At 37.2% G+C, this 25426-nt stretch overlaps 1 protein-coding gene across 1 annotated transcript; it reads left to right on the top strand.

The window, feature by feature from the left end:
• Positions 1 to 1810: 1810 nt before the first annotated feature.
• On the top strand, positions 1811 to 21816 carry LOC121854266 (WD repeat-containing protein 82-like). Its single transcript, XM_042348810.1, has 8 exons — positions 1811 to 2147; positions 6057 to 6154; positions 10180 to 10246; positions 10940 to 11143; positions 13827 to 13995; positions 14728 to 14847; positions 18386 to 18478; positions 21742 to 21816. The coding sequence occupies exons 1-8, from the start codon at positions 1987 to 1989 to the stop codon at positions 21772 to 21774; spliced, it is 945 nt and encodes a 314-aa protein (XP_042204744.1). The 5' UTR covers positions 1811 to 1986; the 3' UTR covers positions 21775 to 21816.
• The last annotated feature ends 3610 nt before the right edge of the window (positions 21817 to 25426 follow it).

Here is a 25426-nt window from a genome sequence, read left to right as displayed (position 1 = left end):
TCTAGGTCTTTTCCTTGCTCTCCGCAGCGCCCACTTTTGCATCCACCGACATGACGACGTCGACTGCTCTTCCCACTAATTCATCGCTCTACCTTGGTCAGGCCGTGCAACAATGTTTCTGGACTCTCGTGACTGTCGCGAAACAATCGTGAGACAGTCCAGCAACAATGTTTACCGATTGTTTCTGGGCTGTTTTGCAACTTTTTTTACTTACTTTTACTTTTATCCTCTTCACCATTGATCGGCTCGTTAGCCGCTTGGCCGATCGGTCACGTCTCTGTCACGCACTGTTGGCAAGTACTGGCATGCACCAGCTCCTGAATGTACCTGAACCTGCTCCAGTGTTGGTCAAGTCTTGTCTTGAAAGAGCTCACACTCGGTGCCGTCACAACACTCTCTGGTAGATTGTTCCAAGAGTTTACAACTCTAACTCCGAAAAAGTTTGCCCTCACAGTTTTCTGGACTTGCAGCTTCTTCAATCTTGAGCTTTGACCCCGCTAGATAGTCCAGAAACAATGTTGCCGTGGTTCCCGAGGGTTTCTGGACTGTCTCGCGACTGTTTCTAGACAATGTATCTTGGTGTGTACGAGGCTTGAACTTTACTAGTGTGGATTCTTAGCAAAATTGGTACAATAAAAAAGAAAATTGCAACAAATATATGTTTGCGACTATAGTGCGAGAACACGGCCGAAGGGACATCAACCAGCTACTAGTAATCTGATAAGTGGTGAAATTATTAGTAAAAAAAAAATCTCACTGGCTAGACTAGAGTGGAGATGATAAAGCACTGTGGTCAGGGGCTGCGCGCTTCTCAATATGAGACCCGGGTTCGATACCCGATTTTGTCTGATGTGAGAAGGGTGTTGTCCAATGTAACCTTACCGAATATCGCAGTTATCTCCTGTACTGACCCATGTAAAATGGTAAGTCATCAGCCAAAAGGTTTTCCAATGTAAATAAATCAATCTGCACACAAGAGGTCAGTTTTGTTTGTGATCTGTTACCCTACTGGGCAGAGTAGTATTTGTATACTTAAACAGTAATTGTATTTTATATCCGTACTGTGGCTAACAGTAATAATATTAAACAAAATATTTCCTGCCATTATGGATGCGTTTAACAAAGCCATCAATCATTCAAAGCTCAAAGTTTCGTTTGTTTACTTGCGAGGATACTGAACGGCTTGGCAACTGTGCAGGAAACTCCCATCTTGTTAATATAAGTGGATGTAGTCATTATTATTGGGTAATAATAATTTCATCGCCAATTTTTCCTAGAAATCAAAATGTAATTCATACTACAGGCGGGCAAGGGATGACCTAATAGATGTGTATAAGCATCTCACGGGGCACTACTCATCGAGTGTCCTTACTTGGAGCTGGCGGACGCTCGCCCCACAAGGGGTCACAGCTCAAGATTGAAGAAGCCCCAAGTCCAGAAAACTGTGAGGGCAAACTTTTTCTGAGTTAGAGTTGTGAACTCTTGGAACAATCTACCAGAGAGTGTTGTGACGGCACCGAGTGTGAGCTCTTTCAAGACCAGACTTGTCCAACACTGGAGCAGGTTCAGGTACATTCAGGAGCCGGTGCATGCCAGTACTTGTCAACAGTGCGTAACAGAGACGTGACCGATCGCCCGGGCGGCTAACGAGCCGATCAATGGTGAAGAGGATAAAAGTAAAAGTAAATACAAACAAATTATACGAAATAAATCATGAATTTTCTTCAACCAAGTCATGGCGTTTCCAATTTTGCTTGTTCAGTTTTTAATTTTAAATAATATAATATATACAAGGTTTTCTTATTACTGTGCCAATCAACGATATTTAAATTTTTCTCGTTAGATATGTCTAACAAACCTAGTTCAGGTCCACCAATCAGAGCTCAGTACAGCTGAACGCACCCACCTCCAGAAATGACAACAAAAGCCGAATTCTGCTTCATGCTCATGATAACCTAACGTCACCTTATTCCTCTTCTGTTGACAATGAAGCTGGTAGATCACGTCGTTAGGTCGTTCAGGGTGGCAAAGCTTTTCCGCGACAACACAGAGCGCATAAATAACATTGACTTCTCGCCCAGTGGAGATCTGTTGTTAACATCTAGTGACGATGACCAGATCGTGATATATGATTGTGAGAAGGGCACGTAAGTATGGGAGGCACAAACCCCCTTTGTCTAGTTGTTGTTCTCAAGTTATGGAAGATACAGCGGATTTCACCTCTATTCTGTAGGTTAGTTTGAACGTACGTAAAGGTGTGATGGGGTGCCACCTTATTGCTGGTGCTATAACTTTGCTCCTCTCTGATCTATCAGAGAGTGGGTCTCTCTCTCTCTCTCTCTCTGCAGCTTTTTAAAACCCTAATCTAAGTCAAAAAAACAATCGGTAGAGATGAACCACTGAACTACATTAATTTACATATAGGAATAGAGAAAAAAAGAATGGTAAATATTTACGACTTCACAGCCGCCGGTTTTTCATATTAAGCAAATTTAAAAATACTGCAATATCACTGCATGTTTTATACAGGACACTGTCATAGTTATGGCAAATGTGTTAGAAAGTGGGGTATAACTGCAGTTTTGGACAAAATGGATCTCGAGTTGAGCAATGTTTTTTTCCGATGGTTTAGACAATTTTAAGACACTTCGATGACGATTACCCCGGAAATTACCTAAATATACCAGGGGGGACAAAGCCCCTGGTTAGGAGTTTAGGTTAGGTAATTTTAGGCCATTTGTGACAGATGCTTCATAGAAAAAAAGTGTCTTAAAATTGTCTAAACCTTCGGAAAAACACATTGCTCAACTATTAGGGCATATTGTCTGAAACTGAAGTTTTACTAGATATGGTTATTTCTAAATTAAACCTAAGTTGATAAGAAAAACAAGTGGCAGATGCATTGTTAGAAGACCTCACTAACCTAACTAAGAAACCAACCTAACCTTACCTAACTTACTAGCTGTGAAGTTCAACTCTCTGAACCTCCAGCATATTGAACAGAAAGAACTTACTTTTATATGGTGTTATTTTAATTTTTTTTTGTGGATGTGAGAGCGGCGACCCAATCCGTATGGCTTATAAACATACACTGGCGACTGGTGTCGAACACTGGCGACTGGTGTCGACCGGAGATGATTGACTGTGTATTGCTGCATCATGCCAAGAAAGACAAAGTATCGTGCACCAGACAAACTAGTATATACATGGTAGGTTAATTATCTACCAACTGAAGCAATTTCCATAAAAATGATTATTATATCAGAATTCACCGATGAAAATATAGTAAGAATATCAACATCAAAACAAATAACGTGTTGTCTGTGAAGTCCTTCATATTAGCCAAAGATTTACTTTATAGTATTTTTATTGCAAATTTATATTTGTTCATTATTTACATTTTTAATTTTTACCTGAGAAATTAAAATTTTGAAAGCGCAAAGTGATAAAGGGCTTTGAAGTAGAGGTAAATTGTGGGTTAAAATATGCAAACAACTAACCAAACCTTGTCAAACTTGACCTAATCTAACCAAACATAACCTAACCTAACCAAACTTAACCTAACCGAACCAAACCTAACCGAACTTAACCTAACCTAACCAAACTTAACCTAACCTAACCAAACTTAACGTAACATAACCAGACTTTACCTAACCTAACCAGACTTTACCTAACCTAACCAAATTTAACCTAACCTAACTTTACCTATCCTGACTAAACTTAACCTAATCTAACCTAAATTTGCCTAACCTAACTTAACCTTACTGCACCGCTCTTTGGACACGTTATGGAAGTTTACACAACACCATAGGCCTTGAAAATGTCAATTGCAGTGGTGTTATTTACAAAAAACACATTAGTTACTTTACTTTTTACTTTTATCCTCTTCACCACTGATCGGCTCGTTAGCCGCTTGGGCGATTGGTCATAGGCGATCGGTCATGTCTCTGTTACGCACTTTTGGCAAGTACTGGGCATGCACCGGCTCCTGTGTTGGTCAAGCCTTGTCTTGAAAGAGCTTACACTCGGTGCCGTCACAACACTTTCTGGTAGATTGTTCCAAGAGTTCACAACTTTCACTCCGAAAAGTTTGCCCTCACAGTTTTCTGGACCTGCGGCTTCTTCAATCTTGAGCTGTGACCCCTTGTGGGGCGAGCGTCTGCCAGCTCCAAGTATGGACACTCGACTGAGTAGTGCCCCTTGAGATGCTTATACACCTCAATTAGGTCGCCCCTTTCCCATCTGTAGTATAAGCTAGGCAAGTTCAGGCACTCCAATCTCTCAGGGTAGTTGAGGTGCCGAAGTGCAGGCACCAGTCTGGTGGCCCTCCTTTGAACATTTTCAACCAACTGACAGTCCCTAGCATATCTTGGGGACCAGACGGGGTGACAGTACTCCAGATGGGGAAGGACTTCACTCTTGAAGATCGTTACAAGGGACTGACCGTCTAGATATCTGAACGACCTTCTTATAAGACCTAATAATTTATTTGCCTGATTTGCCTTCTCGCAATGGCCCAAGAACTTCAGCTCATTGTCAACATACACACCTAGGTCCTTCTCGCATTGTCTCAAATAGTGCAGTTTCTTCATCCTCTTGGGACATATGATATGCCTCCTTACCATTGGTACGCCCCAGGTGCATCCTCTTACACTTCGTGACATTGAATCTCAGCAGCCATTTCTTCGACCATTCTCGGAGCTCACAGAGATCCAAGTTATTTCCCGAAATAACTTTGCGTCATCCGCAAACATTTGTTTGAATGTTTGCAATTCTGAAAAAGAGTATCCTTCACATGGAGAAACTGTCTTACTACTGATAGATTCCAACTCAAAAGTGTGAGCATGCTCTTAAGTGAAATAAAAAGAATAGCTAAGTATATAAATTTGCAACAAAAATGCTAGAGTAAAGTATTCTTACAGTATTTTTTTATCTATCTCCCTTTATGCAAATCAATACATACAGAGTTTGGTGGTTGTCTTCTACTGGGTCTTTACTGTATTTTCTTCTCCAGTTTTGTATACCCGGTAAGGAATCTTGGGAAAATAAGTTTGAGTAATTCAGGTACCCTGAGATTTGACTAGATATGTATTAAAATCAATTTCTTCCTAATGTCAAGAACACTGCAAATTTGTTGCAGGAATTATTGTTTCTCTATTTATATTTTCCTGATTTTTTCGTCCTGACGACTAATCTTCCTCCACTTGCATTGTCCTGCCGACAACATTTTTCTTGTTTACATACAACCGTTCCCAGTGAATGCTACATTTCATGAACCAACTTAACTTACCTATCCTAACCTAAATAAAGTTCAGTACAGGGTGTCTCATTTCATTTCATGAAAATATCAACCCGAGAGCCAAAACTGAAAATCTACCGTAAGTAATAAATTATATGTTTTGAAAGCTAAAGCATTGATGTTTGAGAATCTGAAAAGATAAGTCTTTAACACAGCCACAAAAACAGCTTCAGTTTAATCATTATTGTCACAACATGTAGCAGAAGAATCAAAACTACTTAAAATGGGACATTTACCATCATCATTTGCAAAAATATCTATAGGTCTAAGCTTTTTTAGAATGGTATAGAATGACAAGGATCCCATTAGGTTGTGCATCATGCATTTACAGGAGTGTAAGATTGTGAAATGGAGTACCATCATACGATATGTTTTCCCATGTGTTGAGGTGGGAGCTTGTCTGTGGCAGCGCCTGGTTGTCAGTCACCAGCTGACGCTGTAAGAATAAAGTCTACAAAGAACGTGGTCTATCATTCAAACCTCTCACAAGGAGCAATGTTGATTGTTGTACAAGTGGAAAAAATTTACAGCCACAGAGAAATGTTATATTTTGTTGGCAATAAGTAGAAGTTTTTGTTTGACTATAATATGTACTGTACTGTATAGTGAGTAAATGGACAAAAAATGTGACCTCCATTATATATATTACTGCACTGTTCAGTATAACAGTCTTTAATCATGTTGTGTACTACTTTGTCTAAAAAAAAAGTGCATTACAGTAATAGGTTTTAATTAGTATACATTTCCTGTCTTACAGATCTAAGCGAACTTTAAACAGCAAGAAATATGGAGTTGATCTCATTCATTTCACACATGCCAAAAATTCTGCAATCTACAGTTCAACAAAAATCGATGGTATGTAGACTGGCAGTAAATTATATTTTTGTGATTATAAGCTACCTGTATCTTTTTATGACTGAATTATGCCTTCCCATTTCAACCAAGTTCCTGAAGAAGGAACTTTAAAAATATTAGTGACCACTCAAGGTTAAAGCCATTTAGTTATACTGTAATGTATCTTCAAATTATCCTTTTTACACCAGGACAGAAGTGGTCAATCTTAGGTCACAAGCACTATGAGTCTACCCATCCACATGCCTGACGCATGTCCCTGCATCAGAAATTTAATGCAATCTCTTGGAATGCTAATATATATACAGGGTGTCTATAAAGTCTGTGTGCAGTTTAAAATGTTACTAACTTCAGTTCTATAGGAGACAAAAACAATCTGTAAAATGTAATAGAGAGGAAATTTATTCAAGATTTAACAACTGTAATCTTAGGATTTTAATTTTCAACATATCCACCATCATTACGGATACAAAGCTTAATACGATTTTGAAGTTCCATGAACACGTTCCGTAATTGTGTTTCCGCTATGGCACCGATCACATCAGTTATCTTTGCACAAAGATCGCCTAAAGAGCGAGGTTTTGATGAGTAAACTAATGTTTTGACATGTCCCCATAGGAAGAAGTCCAGTGGAGACAAATCTGGCGAGCGAGTTGGCCAAGCGGTTGATTTACCTCTTCCGATCCATCGGTCCGGGAAAACCTCATTTAAAAATATAAATAAGAAATTTGAATAAATAAATTTCTTTGTTCGTGTTAAACTTGAATAAATTTCCTCTCTATCACATTTTACAGATTGTTTTTGTCTCCTATAGAACTGAAGTTAGTAACATTTTAAACTGCACATCGACTATATTATATATATATATACAGTGACCCCTCCGTTAACGAACTCAATCTGTTCCAGAAGGTCGTTCGTTAACCGAAAAGTTCGTTAACCGAAACCATTGTTTCAATGGGTTTTTGGGTAATTGGTTCCAGCTCACCGAAAATTTCCTAAATTCAACAAAAATGGTAGAAAAGTTCACTTACTTTGAGGTGTGTATGTAGAAGACTCCTGGATGATGATGATGATGATGATGGGATTTAGAATGGGGGTGGAGGAGAAGGAAGAAGAGAAGGCATTGGGGTCACCCCATGGCGCCATTTCACCCATAAAATTTTAGCTCTCTGGTGTAATTCAAGATTATTTTCTTTAAATCAACACTGCACTGCATTATATATTGTCAATATATAAAATATATTTCAAAATGACCAATAATTTGCTTGGAAACACAGAAAAAAAGCGTTTAGTTGAATAGAGTCTCAAGCAAGATGTTACCTACAGTGAAAACAGAGAAAGACTAATGCCTGTTTGCTGTGTTAAGAGGCTGGATGCCGCGCATTAAACTAGTCACTTTACCTTCAATTATGTTCAATAATTGTTAAAATGACTAAAAAATTTAATATTAAACTTTTAAAATTATTGAATAGTATAAACTTCTTGATATTTACTAAAATAGTAAGGAATTTAAGCCCTAGAACCGATTAATGTATTGGGACTGATACTAAAGCTGGTTGCAGTCAATGCAAGCGAAAACATGTTGAGGTCGGTTCGTAAGAACCCGTTAACGAATTTTTTACGTTAACTAATTGAAGATCCTTATGGAAGGCAGTTCGTTAATGAAATTACGTTAACGAGGTGTTCGTTAAACGAGGGGTCACTGTGTGTGTGTGTGTGTGTGTGTGTGTGTATATATATATATATATATATATATATATATATATATATATATATATATATATATATATATATATATATATATATATATATATATATATATATATATATATATATATATATATATATATATATATATATATATATATATATATATATATATATATACACACATATATATATATACATATATATATACATATATATATATACATATATATATACATATATATACCGGTACTTACGACCTGCTCTGACCTTACGACCGTCTGGACATACGACTGCGGCAGCCGTGACCAAATATATTTTCTAAACCGAAATGTTTCTGTCCCGGGCGAGAGGGTGGCGCGTCTCGGGTCGCCGCGTGGGTACACTCACTCAGTGGAGCGCTTAGTTGGTGTTTGGCTATCGTATCCTATACTGATCGCGCTGTGAACTTTCATTATTATCGTATTTAATTGACTTTATAATGACTGGAAAGCGTAAAAGTGAGAGTGCTGGTGGTGCTCCAAAGAAAAGGAGACAGGCAATTACTTTTGAGTTGAAAATGAAGATAATAACACAGCATGAGAATGGAAAAACTGTAGCAACAATCACACGTGACCTAGGCTTCTCACGCTCGACCATATCCACTATTCTGAAGGGCAAGGAACGTGATGTAGTGAAAGGAACAACACCTATAAAGGGAACTATAATTTCAAAGAAAAGACAAGGTCCTATTCACGATATCAAAAATTATTGGTGATATGGATAGAAGACCAGATACAGAAGCGTGTACCCTTAGGTCTTCTAACCATACAGGCTAAAGCAAGAAGCCTGTTCCAAAGCCTGAAGGAGCAGGTAGGAGATGAATGTGATCAAACCTTTACAGGAAGTCATGGGTGGTTTGATAGATTTAAAAAATGCTACAGTCTACACAATGTTAAGGTGAGTGGAGAGGCAGCTAGTGCTGATGTTGGTGCTGCCGAAGCTTTTAAGGAGGAGTTAGATGAAGTGATTGTGGAAGGGAATTATTTGCCTGAACAAATATTCAATGTGGATGAGACTGGATTATTGTGGAAGCGCATGCCTGAGCTTACATGCATCCACAAAGAGGTGAAAACAATGCCAGGATTCAAGGCATTCAAGGACAGAATTACACTTCTGTTGGGGGGAATGTTGCTGGTCTCCAGCTAAAGCCCTTCTTGATCTATCATTCAGAGAACCCCAGGGCTTTTAAACATGTTAGCAAGCACACACTGCCGGTGTTTTATTGCAGTAATAAGAAAGCCTGGATGACCTTAGTACTGTTTGAGGATTGGTTCATGACTTGTTTCATTCCACGAGCCAAGGAGTATTGTCTGCAACAACGGATTCCATTCAAGAGTTTGCTGATTTTGGATAATGCTCCGGGACACCCACCACACCTGGACGACATGCACCCTGATGTTAAGGTAGTGTACATTCCACCTAACACTACCTCTGTCATCCAACCCATGGATCAAGGTGCTATTGCTGCCTTTAAAGCGTATTATTTACGCACGACCTTCGCTCAGGCTGTTGCTGCTACTGAAGGTGAGAAAACGCTCAGAGAGTTTTGGAAGGAGTACAACGCTTTGTCATGTATAAAGAACATTAGTGCAGCATGGGATCAGGTTACAAAACATTGCTTGAATGGAATGTGGAAGAAAATCCTGAAAAGATATGTGAACAGTTTCAAAGGATTTAATGAAAATGAAGTTATTTCGGATATTAGTAACAAGATAGTGGAGTTAGGTAAACAGCAGGAGTTAGAAATTGATAATGAAGATGTTGAACAGTTGGTTGAAAGTGTAGCAGAAGAGCTCAGTAACGAGGATCTTATTGAACTAGATGCACAGAAAATTGCAGAGGAAGAAGAGAGACAAAATGTAGAAGAAGAACCTGCACCCCCGAAAAAGTTTTCAGTGAAACAAATGGCAGAGGCATTTGCTACAATTAATAAAGGAATGCAAATGTTTGATGGCATGGATCAAAATTATGAGCATTATGCCAAAGTTGACAGAATGATCCAAGATGCACTTGCTTGCTACAGAGAAATTTATAATGAAAATATAAAACAAACTGCAGTCTACATTGGACATCTATTTCAAGAAGTCCCCCAGTGTTGTCTCCTCACGCCCCACCAGTGCTGCCTTTTCACTCCCTCTAGCCTTGGTCATAATATATGGTACAGTATAGGTTCAGTTTTTCAAATTTATTTTTCACTTCAGTATTTAATGAGTTATTTGAAACTGACAGTTATTAATACTGTATTAATTTGTGCAGCATTTGTTAATGTTTCTTTGCAGATACCATCAGATACCTATCTCTACACGACAACAAATATATCAGATACTTTCCAGGCCACACAAAGAAGTAAGTCTCTTTTAAACGTTTATTTTAAATTCCACATTCTATGTGGCAGTACAGTATTTCAGAGAGTACTGTACTGTACTGTACAGTCATTTTCATAAGTTATTAAACTGTTCAAAAGAGAAACAAAAGTGTTTTGATTCATTTGTAATTTTTTTTTTTTACTCTTTCACTGCAAGTGTAATACAGTACTACAGTATTGAGAAATGTTCTTTACGTTTGTGATATGAATACAGGTACTTTATACACATTTTGTATAGATAATAAGATAAAAAAGATAAGTGAATGGTTGAGACGTGCTCAATACAGTAGACCTCATGCTAGGTAAACAAGTAATATAACTTATCAATACAAATTCACTCAGCATGATGAACGTGAGTATTTCTTATTGTAATGTGAAGGTACAGTACAGTACTGTAATTTGCCTTTATCAGGATTAGGCCAGTTTATGTGAAGGAAGAGAAGAAATTGTATTTTAAATCTATTTGACCATGAAATTTTTTAAGTACGTATTTCACAAATTATATTTATCGCTAATCCATAGTACTTTCCACAGTACAATTCTGTAATGCAGATAGCTCTCTGTAGAGTAATGTACTAGGCTGGATCTTTCAAGGTGTTCTGTTTTGCATTCTCGCAGGTGATCCTGAGCATAAAATGGGATTTCATATGACATTAAATTTTTTTTACTTCCAGAGTGATAACTTTAAGTATGAGCCCCATTGATGACACTTTCATCTCTGGTTCTCTGGACAAATCGTTGAGACTGTGGGACTTGCGTTCTCCAAACTGTCAGGGAATGATGCATGTTGGTGGTCGTCCAGTTGCTGCCTTTGATCCTGAAGGTCTCATTTTTGCTGCAGGAATCAATTCTGAAATGATCAAGTTGTATGATTTAAGGTAAGGTGTATTAGTGAATGATCATATTGTATGATTTAAGGTAAGGTGTATTAGTGAATGATCAAGTTGTATGATTTAAGGTAAGGTGTATTAGTGAATGATCATATTGTATGATTTAAGGTAAGGTGTATTAGTGAATGATCATATTGTATGATTTAAGGTAAGGTGTATTAGTGAATGATCAAGTTGTATGATTTAAGGTAAAGTGTATTAGTGAATGATCAAGTTGTATGATTTAAGGTAAGGTGTATTAGTGAATGATCAAGTTGTATGATTTAAGGTAAGGTGTATTAGTGAATGATCAAGTTGTATGATTTAAGGTAAAGTGTATTAGTGAATGATCAAGTTGTATGATTTAAGGTAAGGTGTATTAGTGAATGATCAAGTTGTATGATTTAAAGTAAAGTGTATTAGTGAATGATCAAGTTGTATGATTTAAGGTAAGGTGTATTAGTGAATGATCAAGTTGTATGATTTAAGGTAAGGTGTATTAGTGAATGATCAAGTTGTATGATTTAAGGTAAGGTGTATTAGTATCTCATAATCGTAGACTTGTTAGCCTCAGTCCACCCACAGGAATGATTCTGTAGAAAAAAAGCAAAAATAATTCATGTTCTTTTGGTGATGATTATTGTACTGTGCTCTTCAGCATTCAACAAATCTATCTCACTCATCAGCTACATTGTAAACTGAATTATTTTAACTGGACTAACTTATTCATTATATAGTAGCAAGAGTTATTTAACATCTACTTTTCAGGAAAACTTTTTATTTGCAGTAGATTATGACTTTATTTTTTGCCATGAACACTTTGTTTGCTGTTCCATTAGAAGATACATGTACAGTACAGTAAACATGTACAGTACAGACACAGAAAACCGGAGATTCTCGAAAACTGGACATATTCCAGTACAGTACAGGTTGTACCTCTCTAGTCCTGCAACCTCGGGACCTGATCGGTGCCTGACCATGGAAATTCACCCTTTTCCTGGATAGATAGTGACTTGTGCTTATGCTTGGAAGCACTAGCACCACTTTCTCTGCATCATGGTCTCTTTGAAGACATATTGAAAGGTTAAATGTCGTATAGTAGCTTCTCAAATTTTGCGAGTTTTTAATTCTTAATGTATTTTATTGGAACACACAAAAAATAAATAAATACAAATTTTGACTGCAGAAACTTGTATTTCGACGGGTTTGAACGGCTCGCCAACGTGCAGACGACGTGCATAATCGTGTAAACAGCGTCATTTCTCTTAAGTACAAAAGATTCATTATTGTTTATTACTGAATGTCTTTTTTATTGAATTATTGTTTTTGTGTGCAAAATGAGCAATACAATTCATTAATAATACGTAGAATATTAAAACACACGAGGAAATGACAATGCATTGTTTTCGTTGATTACAAAACCAGTGACTGACTGGTTCTACATATAAAACTGAAGAAAATAAAACCTTGGCTGTAGCTGTAGTAAAATTAATATGGTTGTTTTAAGTAATGTTATTTAATGTTAATAAATGGAACAATAGAAGTAGCTAACGATAATGGTAAAGAAAAAAGAGAGATCGCGTATGTAAGTGCGCATGCGCACACGTGAAAACATATCGTCATTACTTTACATAAGAATATGAAAGCAACACTTATTTACTGTTCATATATATTTTAATTAATGTTTCTGAATTTGTTTTTATTGAATTAATGTTTGTGTGTGCAAAATTAACAATACAATTTATTAATAATACGTGGAATATTAGAGGAGACGAGACGGCTGCCGGCATTGTTTATGTTAAAGCTTACAAAACCAGTGACTGATTGGTTCTACATATAAAACTGAAGAAAATAAGACCCTGATTTTAGCTGTAGTAAAATTAATGTAAAAATATTAATATGGTTGTTTGAAGTACCTGTAATGTTATTTAATGTTAATAATGGAACAATATAAGTAGCTAACCATTAATGGTAAAAAAAAAGTGAGACTGCGCGTATGTAAGTGCGCACATGTGAAAACATATCGTCATTACTCTACATAAGAATATGAAAGCAACACTTATTTACTGCTCATATATATTGAAGGGTTAAATGTTGTACTCTGTATAGACAAGCAGAGAGAGAGAGAGAGAGAGCAGCCGAACTGCCGGATGTAAACAAACCTTAATTTCCCGCGGCTTTGTTGTTTTTTTTAAGGGGATTAGCCCACCCGGGCATAGGTCACTGACCCACATTGGGGCCTGAGGAGCAAAAATTTAATACTCCTGTAATAATAATAATAATTCAGATAAGTAAAAAAAAAAAAAAAAAAAAAGCTGCCTATCTACCTATTGGACAAACTAAAATCGTTCCGGACCACAGAATGCCGGACTAGAGAGGTACAACCTGTACTATACACCACTGTTATGGGCACAGAGAAGAAGTTTGGTAGTTGTGTTCTCTGATGGATCATTCGCATCCTATGTGGGATTTCATCATTCAGTTTTCCATTTTTCATATACTATTGGCTAAAAATCTTCCTGTTGAAAGTGAAATTCTATTATCAGGAGACTAAGCATTTTATACCTGCACATTTTGATTACATTGAAGCACCTGTTAATTTTTGCCAATCATCCTCATAATATGTTTTGCATTGCCATGATTTACAGTAGTATTTGCCTCCAAGGTCCTGATAATAAGTTTGGTGTTGCAGGTCTTTTGACAAGGGTCCATTCAGCACTTTCCAGCTATCCATGGAAAAGGAGTGCGACTGGACGGGTATCAAGTTCAGTCCTGATGGCAAGACAATTCTTACATCAACTAATGGTTCAGTCATCAGATTAGTTGATGCTTTTCAAGGGACACCTCTCAAAACATTTGCTGTAAGTATTTGTAGTGATGAAAGCTTGAAATTAGTTTGTTGAATTATTTATCCTCTCTTGCTAAAGTGCTTTTTTGCTGTGTCAATGCCAGAAATATTGCTGGAACATTGAATGTTACCCAGAGATGGAGTTAAAATTTCTCCTTTTCTTGGACTCGTATTTTGGGGCTCAATCCATTCTGAATTTGTTTATTATAGCTAACACTTGTAAGCTATCTGGGTTTTACTCATCCACTCCATAGGTGGATTGGGCTCTTGTATTTAGACATTGGACTCCTTGATTATCTTAATGGATGACTTGGGATACTGTACTGTACTGTACTTTGTTTCCCTTATTTATTTGGAGCTGTTGGTTAGATAATGTTGATGATTGGATCCTTCTTTGGTTACTTTGGTGTAGTATTTTTCTCCCTTCTTTACTGATCTGCATGGATGGTACATGGTTCATACTTCTTATTGAACCTGTAGATTTTGAAAGATATATTTATTTTAGAAGGATTCTCATTAATACCAAATATATTTTTATTGAAAGTTAGGAACAACTTATGCACTGGGGACTTTTGACTTTTCCTTAATGGTTTTAACTGCATTTATTTATTTATTTTTCATATAGATTGTATGCTAATGTTATTTGAAGTAGCACAATTGTTAAATAAGACAAGCTTAGGGTTTACCGGTTCTTAACCAGGGGAAAGTTACAAGATATAGATATATTCCCGTGTTGTACTTGTAGGGTCACCTGAACAATAAGGGTATCCCACTTGAGGCATCCTTCAGTCCAGACTCACAGTTCATCTTCAGTGGCTCTACAGATGGCAGAGTCCATGTCTGGAATGCTGAAACAGGCTACAAGGTAAGACTTTAATATATATTCTGTATTACCAATTCTGGTATGGGATTTTATTCTAGCATCTTTTTAGATTTCTAGTTACCCATAAAATTTTTATTCAACAGAGTTTAAGTCTAGTTTTGATGCACTACAGTATACATGTAAACCTCGATAAACGATGGGGTTAGGTTCCTGAAAACCCATCGCTAAGTGATATATCATAGATAGGGAACATTATAACATGGGGTTCAATGGGATACGTTCCCAGCCATTCCCCAAACACACATCTATCACCAACAAAAAAATTCCTACACTTATTAAATCAATAGAAAACAATTAAACAACGCTCAGCACATCCTGAAGAATAAGCCTGGTCATCATTACGTGTCCCCTTCAAGGTTAAGGGGTCTCTTTTAGGTGGAGTGAAGACGTTACTCTGACTCCCACACAGCGTCTGGGGAGTATCACGCTGCTTAATGTCAAGTTTCTACTCAGAGACACCATTGTCTTGGATGCCTTGGCCTTGTCAGACATTTTCAGTCACAAAAACAGAGCGAACGATGATAACTGCTTACATAATTTTCACAAAAACACAGAAAATATCACATCACAGTCACCATAACACAGTTCAATCTGATTATAAGATAAAAAACTGATAAGTACAGTCTACGATGCTGACCGATAATCATCGAACAATGCAGTGGTGGGTTTACGATTGACAAAGAACCAAGAGGAGGGCTGTAGTGCGCTGGTTGGCTGTGTGGTGACGTGTGGGTAGGCTGACAAGTGAAGGGAGAGATGCGCGGTGCATTGGGTTAAATATTGTTTCCTTATAAAATGTCCGACGATGTAGAAAATTATAATTTGCATTGCTTGAATCCTTGCAAGACAATGATTAATTTGAGTACAGTATATACAGCTAGACCCCGACTTACGACTGCTTCGACTTACGACCGTCGGGACTTACGACATAGATAATTTTTTTTTTTTTTTCCAAATGACACACGCATTTTCTATACCGAAACGTTTCCAGTTAATGTAGTGTCCATGTATAATTAGAAAATTATGGGGGCCCCATGTGCATTCAGCTGACTACATTAAAGGTAAGTGCTCAGTCTCACTGTATCCATTCCTCATTATTTATTACTTTTACTGTACTGTATTTCATTGTAGATTTTTTATTATTATTATTATTTTTTTTTTTTGTCTATGTCGGACTTACGACCATTCGGACTTACGACCATTCGGACTTACGACCATTCGGACTTACGACCTGGATTTGGGTCCCTAACCCCGTCGTAAGTCGGGGTCTAGCTGTAAAATCCATTATTTGTACTAGAGATAAAAAATTCCAACCAATGGATATTGATGGATACTGATGTATAGTGTATCGTTAAAGCTAATTTTTTTTATCGAACTGTTTATAGCGAGGTGGTCTTAATTTATGCCCACCGTTAAAGCAAAATGACGCTGAACGAGATATCGTATATTGAGGTTTACCTATATTGGTGAAACCACAAAAATATATACAGTGGTCCCTCGGTTAACGAACGCTGCGGTTAACGAATTACTTTCCATAAGAATCTTCATTTCGGTTAATGAACAAAAATTCGGTTAACGAAATTCTTACGAAAATGTTTCGACATGCTTTGGCTTGTTCACCAGTTGGAAGATTAGTCCGCCAATACAGAAATCGGTTCTAGGGCTTACATTTGTTAGAATTGGAGTAAATATCAAGAAGGTTGTACTATTCAATAATTTTCCAAGTTTTATATTAAAATTTGCAGTCATTTTAACACTTATTTAACATAATTGCAGTATAGGGAACTAGTTTTTGGTGTGCCCATCAGCCACTTCACTCACCCACCAAGGCCTCAGTTTGTATCTCTGTTCAGAGGAGGAAACATCTTGCTTGTGGGTCTCTTGAACACAGAGTATTTTTACGTTTTTACAGTACAATTATTGGTCATTCTGAAATTTATTTAACATATTAACAATATATAGTGCAGCGCAGTGTTGATTTAAAGAAAATATTCTTGAATTACACAAAGTGAACTTAAAATTTTATGGGTGAAATGATGGCATCAAGCATGGGGTGATTTCTCTTCCAACCCCACTTCCTTCTCTTCTCCCTTCTCCTTCACCCCCACTTCTAATTCCCATCATCATCATCATCATCATCAACCAGGAGCCTTCTACATACACACCTCAAAGTAAGTGTACTTTACTGCATTTTTTTTTACTTTGTATGTAATTTTCGGTGAGCTGGAACCAATTACCCAAAATCCCATTGAAACAATGGTTTTGGTTAACGAAATTTTTGGTGAACAAACGACCTTCTGGAACGAATTGTGTTCAACACAAGATGAAGTGCCTGATTCCATTTTCAAGCTTTCCCATCAAAATTATTTGGCATATGAAAACGAAAGGTCATAATTGGAAATGGGTGTACTGTATATTGTAGTACAGTATTTGTAAAAGAATTATATATTTACATTGTAATTTGAGTACAGTACAGGTGCCAGACCATTTATCCAGCTTCCAGGAAACCGGATTTACCAGAAAACTGTTTTTCTTTTTAACCTGGTTAGTTTTGAAGCTGGCAGGTTTGGCTGGCCACATTGTTTTCGTATTGGTGTTGCCACAGTGGCCAACCTCAGTTTTAAACCGCTGATGAGTATTTGCCCCTCTCTACTTTTTGTGGTTATTTACCCCAATTTATTATCAAATCATCTTTTAATGTCTAAAAAAGCTACCAGGAAGTCCACTTGCTTATGTAAAGTCCAAAATAATTTTTTTTTGCACTAACACCATGCATTACCGTAGTCTTTGTTTGCCATGATGGGTGATTCTCCTCACTCTCTCTCACCAGCATTTTTATGAGTAGCTTAGGACAGTATACTTACTCCCTAACTTCTCAGTACCCGAGAATGACTTATGAATATTGTGAATAGCATCTAATATTATATAAAATAACCATTATAAGTAATAATACAACTTCCCAAACACACATTGCCAGTCAGCTGCGAGATGGCTACATGTGTTGCCAGTGTTAATATAAAGAAACTATAATAGTTGTAGAAATATAATTTAATTACTCTAATGTGAATTAAAAATAAAGAAAATATAATATAAAACTAAATAAAAAAAATGAAAAGCATGGGTGTGTAATAGTGGAAAGTGAATATTTATGTGTGGAGGCAGTGGCAGTGGGCTGCCGTGCTGCCTCCTCCTCCCTTCCCCAGTGTCAGTCAGCTGGGTGACTGCTTGGCTGAGTGGCTGAACTGTGTCGCATCACTCAGAGAATGGTTTGAGTGTAGCAGGAGCTATTCTTTGTACCTAAAATAATAAATACTGCACCAATATCGTACTGTAATTTCTAACTACAAATTTTGTACCATAACATATTGTACTGCCACCCTTGGTGGAGGGCCATGGTCACCAACCCTCAGATGTAAGTATGGTGCCTTGATTGATTGACCGAGTGGCTCATATCTCTTGTAAGTGTTGGTCTCCAGTTTCTAGCCAGATTATAGCTTCTAATGCTGTTTATCTCAAGCAGGTATGTGTGCTGAATGCTGATCACACAGGACCTGTGCAGTGTGTTCAGTTTAACCCAAAATACATGATGCTGGCCTCAGGATGCACTAATATGGTATGTGGTGAAATTATTTTGTTACAACTATTCTTACTTCCCATTTTCTTCAATTTACCTGTGCATCACTCATTATTAGGACACTTCATCAAAGATGAAGGAATGCTATAGCAATCACCTCGTCCTTATGTTTGTCTACAAGTTCCTGTCACTAACTACTATTATAAAATGTTTCAGACTTTGTTTGTTCACTCTTTAAGGTATGTAGATGTGCCTTTTTAGGTCATGTGCCAGGCCTCCAGATTATAGCCACTGGTACTATTTGAGTGGAATCATGCTCATAGTGATTTTTTTTACAAGGCATGCACTCTTAGAGTGGGAAAATATGTGATAACACTGCAAAATTAGTAACTTTTTGTTACAAAGTGTCATCATTCCCTTTGTAAACCCCATTGCAAAGAGACTCTTCTAAAATGTATTTTGCAAAGAATAAGACATTCAGCTTCAAACTAATGGGTCTCCCCTATTATAGACTGTCTCCTAGAAAATGATCAGGCTTGTAGCTAAGCTAATTTGATTTTCAGAAAATGTGAAAAAAAATAATTGTTATCCATTTCAGGCACTGATAACACAATGCAGTACCTATACAGTACTGTACATTGCAGAAAATATAATTTTGTTTTCATAAAGGCTGTAACAGGAAAGTTTCTTCAGTGCATATCCTAAGGAATGGTTACAGTATACAGTAGAACGTCGATATAATGCATGATATACGTTCCAAGAGAGGTCGCTTTAAACCAAATGCGCACTAAATCAAAGTGTTGTTTCAATGGCAGAATTTAGTTTGGTACTCGAGAGAGAAACAAAATACTAAAAAGACTGAGAGTTTACCCAGATGCACCTCAGCTCATCTTCTAGAATAAACAAAATATTGTTTTTTGTTATATTATGGTAAAACAAACACTCATAAATCAACACAGCTAAAATTAAGGGATGCAAAATGGTCTGTTTACTGGCTGGGAAGATGTGGCGAGGGTGGGAGGTGAGGTGATATGTTTGACAGTTGATGTCAAGGTCTAGTTCTTATTTATTTATCTGTCCGTAAGAGTGACTTTAAGTTTTTCTTTTATAAAATGTCACTGAACTGACATGGGAGAATATAATTTACATTGCTGGAATTCTTATAAGATAGTGATTAATTTGAATATAAACATGCTATAGTTTGCACTAGACAACAATTTTAATAATCATTTAGTACATTATTTTGAGTACATGTACTTTACAGCTTTGCCCTTAGGACAGTGTAGCGTGCCCAGAGAAACATTAGGCGCAAATTTTAAAATATGATGAGCCAGATTGACTCGCTGAAAATAGGAAAGATTCGCTTTAAATTAAAACATTGTCCTTAATTGTGGGTGTCTCTTTAAATCAATAATCTTAAATTTAATCGCTTTAAATCGACGTTCTACTGTACACACATGGATTTGAAGAAAATATAATAAAAAACTCACTAGAAAAAGGAATTGCATGTGAGAAGTTCATGTTATTGTTAAAATTGTTACCATTACCCCAAAACAGAAAATTTCACAATTCAATGAAAATCTACTAACTCCACCCTCCTTGGATGAGCTTGAGCAAAGCTAGTGATCACTACCGGTATATTTATGTTACCCAGACTAATAAGGTTGCACTGACTTGGAGAATACAGTAATACAGTACAGGGTATATATATTTGGATAAAATAAAGGGGGAGGGTTTTCTGAGTGTAGCTGTCAGGAAGTATAGGAGGTCAGGCTCCCAAGCAGTCCATTTTTGCCGCCAGCAATCCAGTTCTGTTTCAAGACACTCTGTTGATGGAAGATCATTTACCATTGATTCTTTGTTCTTCAGAACCTTTTTCCTCCATTCTGAGTCATTCAACAATAAAGATGGAAGAAGACATAGCTTCAGAAGAACACGTTGTTGAGCTGGCAAGAAACGAGTTTGGAGTTCACAGAGAAAATGGACAATGAAAGGAATTGTCATGGTGCGATGGAAATATTCTTTGGGAAAATTTGTTGGCATGTTAGCTCTATTAAATTGTCTTCTACTTATACAAGATAGTGATGATGTAGGGGCATTGGCTGTTTCGACTAAGGCAACAGCTTTAGTGTACAGCGGGGTCGTGATAATTTGGAGGTTAGGTACCAGAAGACAACATGATTAATTAGGTTCCAAAAGCCAAAAAATACTGTAGCAAAATTGCTTTAATAAACACTAACATCATATATAATAAATACAAAATACAGTAACACATAGATATTATACAAAAAGTACTGTAGTTCTACACTATACAAACAGCTTCTTCTCTTCTCTTAATCATCTTCTGGGTGACACCATTACACCAACATGGAGACAGGCAGGCTGGCTGGTCACCTGTTTCCCTATGATGTAAACAAACTCAGTAACTCATCTAGGCTCGAGTGTGGGATTTTTTTCTCAGGATAATTTAATATTTTATGATCATGTTTTATAAACTTGGCACCATATGAACTTAAATAGTATAGGAATTATAGAGAAATTGCTACTGTCGTTATAAAGGGGTTGGGGGTCGATAACAGCATTCATACACAGTAGAAACTGCCCGAGGTGCAGATTTCTACATCATGATCACAGCCAGTATAGTATCACCTTACCCATAATAAGCAGTTTTAATTGTGTTTTGATTAGCTTTGTAATAAGTCATCCTATATTTAAGGATATGTATAAATAATATATGTTTGTAAGATATCTGTGTACAAGTGAAACCCTCACCCTGAGGGAGGAAATACCCAGTCCTGTATACAGGTACTCCTCGACTTACAAGCACCCGGACATACTACCGCCGCAGTCATATAAAATATTTTTCAAATTACGTATTTTCGAGTCCCAACGTTAGTGATCGCGCTGTGTACTTACAGTTTTTTTTTTTGTAATTCCCTTTAAAATTGTGCTAGCAAGCGTAAAAGTGAGAGTTCTCGTGGTGCTGAGAAGAAAAAGAGACACCCATTTTAGATTTTCTCTGTATTATTTTCACCTTTTCGACTTACGACCTGGTCGTCTGTCCGGAACCCCGTCGTAAGTCGAGGAGAGACTACAGTATATTGAGTTTTCTTTGCCTGTTCATAAGTCATATGCCATGTTGGTTGTTTGGTGAGTTACTTTGGTCTTTTTCCCTCAGAAGATGAACGTTGGCAAAATGAAAAGATGTTTTTAGGATTTTTACTTATTTTTAAATTTTGCATAATGATGAATTCAAAGTTATAATAACTATTAGTACTACTAATAGAAACATCTTTCCACAGGCATTTTGGTTGCCAGCTCTTGATGACATGTGAAGAGAGAGCAGACCTGCAGCTATGTATTTCCTCAATAAGAATGAAAAAAGAAGCTATCCGAGTTGTGTTAATCTTCTTGTGAGCTACTTGTTCATCCTTATCAGAAAATTGTGGGACAGCATTTGGATGCAGACTCTTGTTTGGTATTGGAGATGAGACATATTTTTTTGGATGGCAGCCAATTCCTTTAATGCTTTGGAAATAAACTGTATCAAGCAAGTTCAGGTTTAAGTTAGCTTTCATAATGACTATGATCATTTTGGGCCTTAAGGAAAATTACTCCTCATACAGTATGGTAATAATAAATGCTTGTAATCTCACAGTGATCTTAAATTTATGCTGATGAACAAATTTTGTCTAAATGTCCTCATTTTACCAAGTTGCCCTATTTGGGTACTTGGCTTACCAATGAACTTTTATGACCTATTGGTCATTCAATAAGTGACTTGTGAGATCCTCCCCACTAAACCCCCCTTCCCCCTGTAAAGGGCCTTCCTTGTTCAGAGGTTAATCTGCATTTTAGTAGCAGGTCTATTGTACTATTGAATCAGCACAGACTGCTATGGAACAATTACTTGTCCAGTTGAATGGGGATTTATGAATCAAACTCCAACTCCAGCCTGGTGGTTATATTATATGCCAGGGAACTATTAGGTACACTGGGTTGGTCTCAAACTCCTCAGTTGCTGTCATAAGTTCCATTCCACAAACCTCACGGTTCTCCTGCTGCTGGTGTATTGTCTGCATATATTTCCTACATTACACAATACTTCCTGTTGATCTCTTTGATGACTGAGTGTCATTTTCACACTTCTTGTAGCTATGCCTTAAAGCCAGGCAGCTCACGTAATACCAGTACCAAGTGGGGACTGGGATGTACCTTTCCTTCCCCACTAGGGGTTTACCAATCACCCTTCACATTCTTCCCATCACACTATCTGCATGTTAGGGTTTGCCTCCACTAGTTAAAGAGGATGACATAAATAGACTTAAGCAAGCTGAAATGATACTGGTGAGGTGGAAATGTAATGTGACACTGAAAGACAGGAGGTCCTGTTCAGAGGTAAGATATTGAAAATACTGTATTGGCAAAGTCCTGCATCAAGGCAGGTTGAGATGGTTTGGGAATGTGGAGAGAATGAAGGAGACCAATTGGGTCTTTAGGTGTATGAGCCTAAATATGGAGGGGTTTGGCCAAGAATGACATGGGGAGAAGGTGTAAGAAATAATATTAGAGTTAAGAACTTGACAAGAAAGACTGCAAGAGACCGTGCAGCATGGAGAACTGCCATCAGGTAACAGCATTTGTGGAAAATGGCCATAGAATGATGATGATGAGCCTGATTCCAGATTCAAAATGCACACAGCTCCAAGCTAACTAGGTGACGGTCATTAACAGTGCAACACCAGTCTTATTCTCCCCTGACTACTGCTACAAAAAGCTAAATGTCAAAGACCCTTTTGATAAAGACATTTAAGGTTTAGTCTGAAAGAAATATTGCAGTTGTAGGTGTTTTCTCGCATAAGACTGATACGATAATCTCCCTGTAAGCGGGAATCTACGTTCCCGGACTTTCCATTACCCTGAAAAAGAAAATTGAACATTCTGAGAAAAATCTGTCCGTCCCGGTCATTTGCATGAATTTCTGAGACATTGCATTTTGCGCCGATGGCTAAGTCAGGTAAGCATTTTGGGTAGGGATGATCTGTAAATTTCTCTGAATATATAGCCATGAATTTTGAGTACCACCCATGTTTGTATTACTGATAGGTGGTTCAAAGGCCTTTCTGCATCCCGGGGGAACATAAGCTGAGATTATTACTAGAAAATGCACTCACTGGATCAGAATGTAACACTTAAAACCTTTAAAAGTTGATATAATGTACAGTTATTCTTTCATTCATTATGGCACTACTGGTTCATTTGAAGTAAATTATGATAAGTTCTTCATTGGAGATGAACTACTGTAGGTTGTATTGCATTCCTGGTTTATAACATTCTGATTTGTTAGAATTCTGATTATTTACTTTTGGAAGAGCCAGTATTGTGCTGCAAATCATGTGGGGTGGGGATAAATTTTGGTCACTGTATAAAAGTACCGAACAGTACGAATTCCTATGATAAGTAGCATGAAGAGTTAGATGGTTGTAGCTTATATACTATAGATTGAGAGTAGAATCTGCATGATGTTTGCTCTACCAAATATCTTAAGGATTTATATGAATCCCTAATCCAATTGGTTATGTGATCTCATGACTTTCACATACTTTTCCTGATAATAGTGGTGCTGAACGGGCTAAACAGTGTGAAACTGTCACTACTGAGTTCTAGATGAACTGGAATAGGGGGCTATTGGAAATGATCTTTGTTTGACAGGTATTAGAAAATATTTTTCTAATTAAAATAAATTTTAGAATCAGCATGACTTCATGTGAGTGCTTAGATACTTGAGGTGCTGCTGCACATAATACAGTACAGTTTAAATATAATGTTTCAGATGTCTCCAGAGTTCAGAGAGTTACTTGACAAAGGTGGTTGAATGTTTAATTTTTTATTTGTTTTTTTAAATTCTACAGTACAGTATAGTCTTCATTTACGCGGTCAATTGAACCCGTGGAGGTCCGCGTAAAATGAGAAACGCGTAAACGAAATAACAGAACATATGGGATTAATTGAAATAGAGACTGGGCCTACCCCCAAACTACACTTTTTCCGACACAATACTTACGTTGTAGTAAAAATAACATCTTAATTTTATGATGGTATGCACACACAATTAATATTTAAGAGAAATATCAATAATATTAGGTTTTTTAACACTTACGTTAGTAGAAAAGATGGCTGGGCACACGGGGATGGGGGGTTGGTTCCGAGGCAGAGGGCAGATTATTGGCCCTCACCTGTATCACTTGTATCAATTGTATCACTATCCACCACAGAGGCTTGCAGGGCCTCTTTGTCAAACCCCTCAAAGTCCATATCCTCACTATCACTGACTTGGGCCGGCTGTGGTGGGTGGCGGGTGAAGAACTCGGTAATGTTTTGTTGACTGGGCGACCTTGTGCGCACCCTGCCCGCGCCGCTTCCCACGTAAATGATGGAATGAACCGTGTAAATAAAAATTGTCTGTCTGGCAAGGTGCTACGTAAATGACCAAACACGTAAACCAAATCCGCATAAATCGAGACTATACTGTACAAGGCTTCAAGTGCAAAAAAAACAGAAGTTATCTATGCCTATGAAATGGTTTAAGCTTGAAAATATAGTTGCCTGCAGATTTAGTGTTCCACCCTTTGGTAGCCATTGTCTACATGTGGCAGCATCACGTTGTAGGGTGAGACATGAGTTTCTAACAACATTTACAAAAGAGATTTATTTATAAAAGGGCTATTGAATGTAACATCATTTATGGAAGTAAATAATGTCTAAGTAATAAAGTCTTAATAAAATGAATAAGTAATGTGACAAGCTTTTAAGTACCTGTGGTCTGTATAACACAACTCATCATACATTAACTTGATTTTATTCACAGCCAGGTGAGTGGGGACGTTTATGTGAGCTTAGTATAAGGGGGTGGATTATGCCATCAACGAGCAATGTTCAAGTTAAAGAAAAAACAATCTAAAACTAATAAAATCTTAAGTAATAATT

Source organism: Homarus americanus, unplaced genomic scaffold, assembly GCF_018991925.1.
Source record: "Homarus americanus isolate GMGI-L3 unplaced genomic scaffold, GMGI_Hamer_2.0 scaffold54443, whole genome shotgun sequence".
In the NCBI taxonomy this organism is placed as follows: domain Eukaryota; kingdom Metazoa; phylum Arthropoda; class Malacostraca; order Decapoda; family Nephropidae; genus Homarus; species Homarus americanus.
This window is presented reverse-complemented; position numbering and strand designations above follow the sequence as displayed.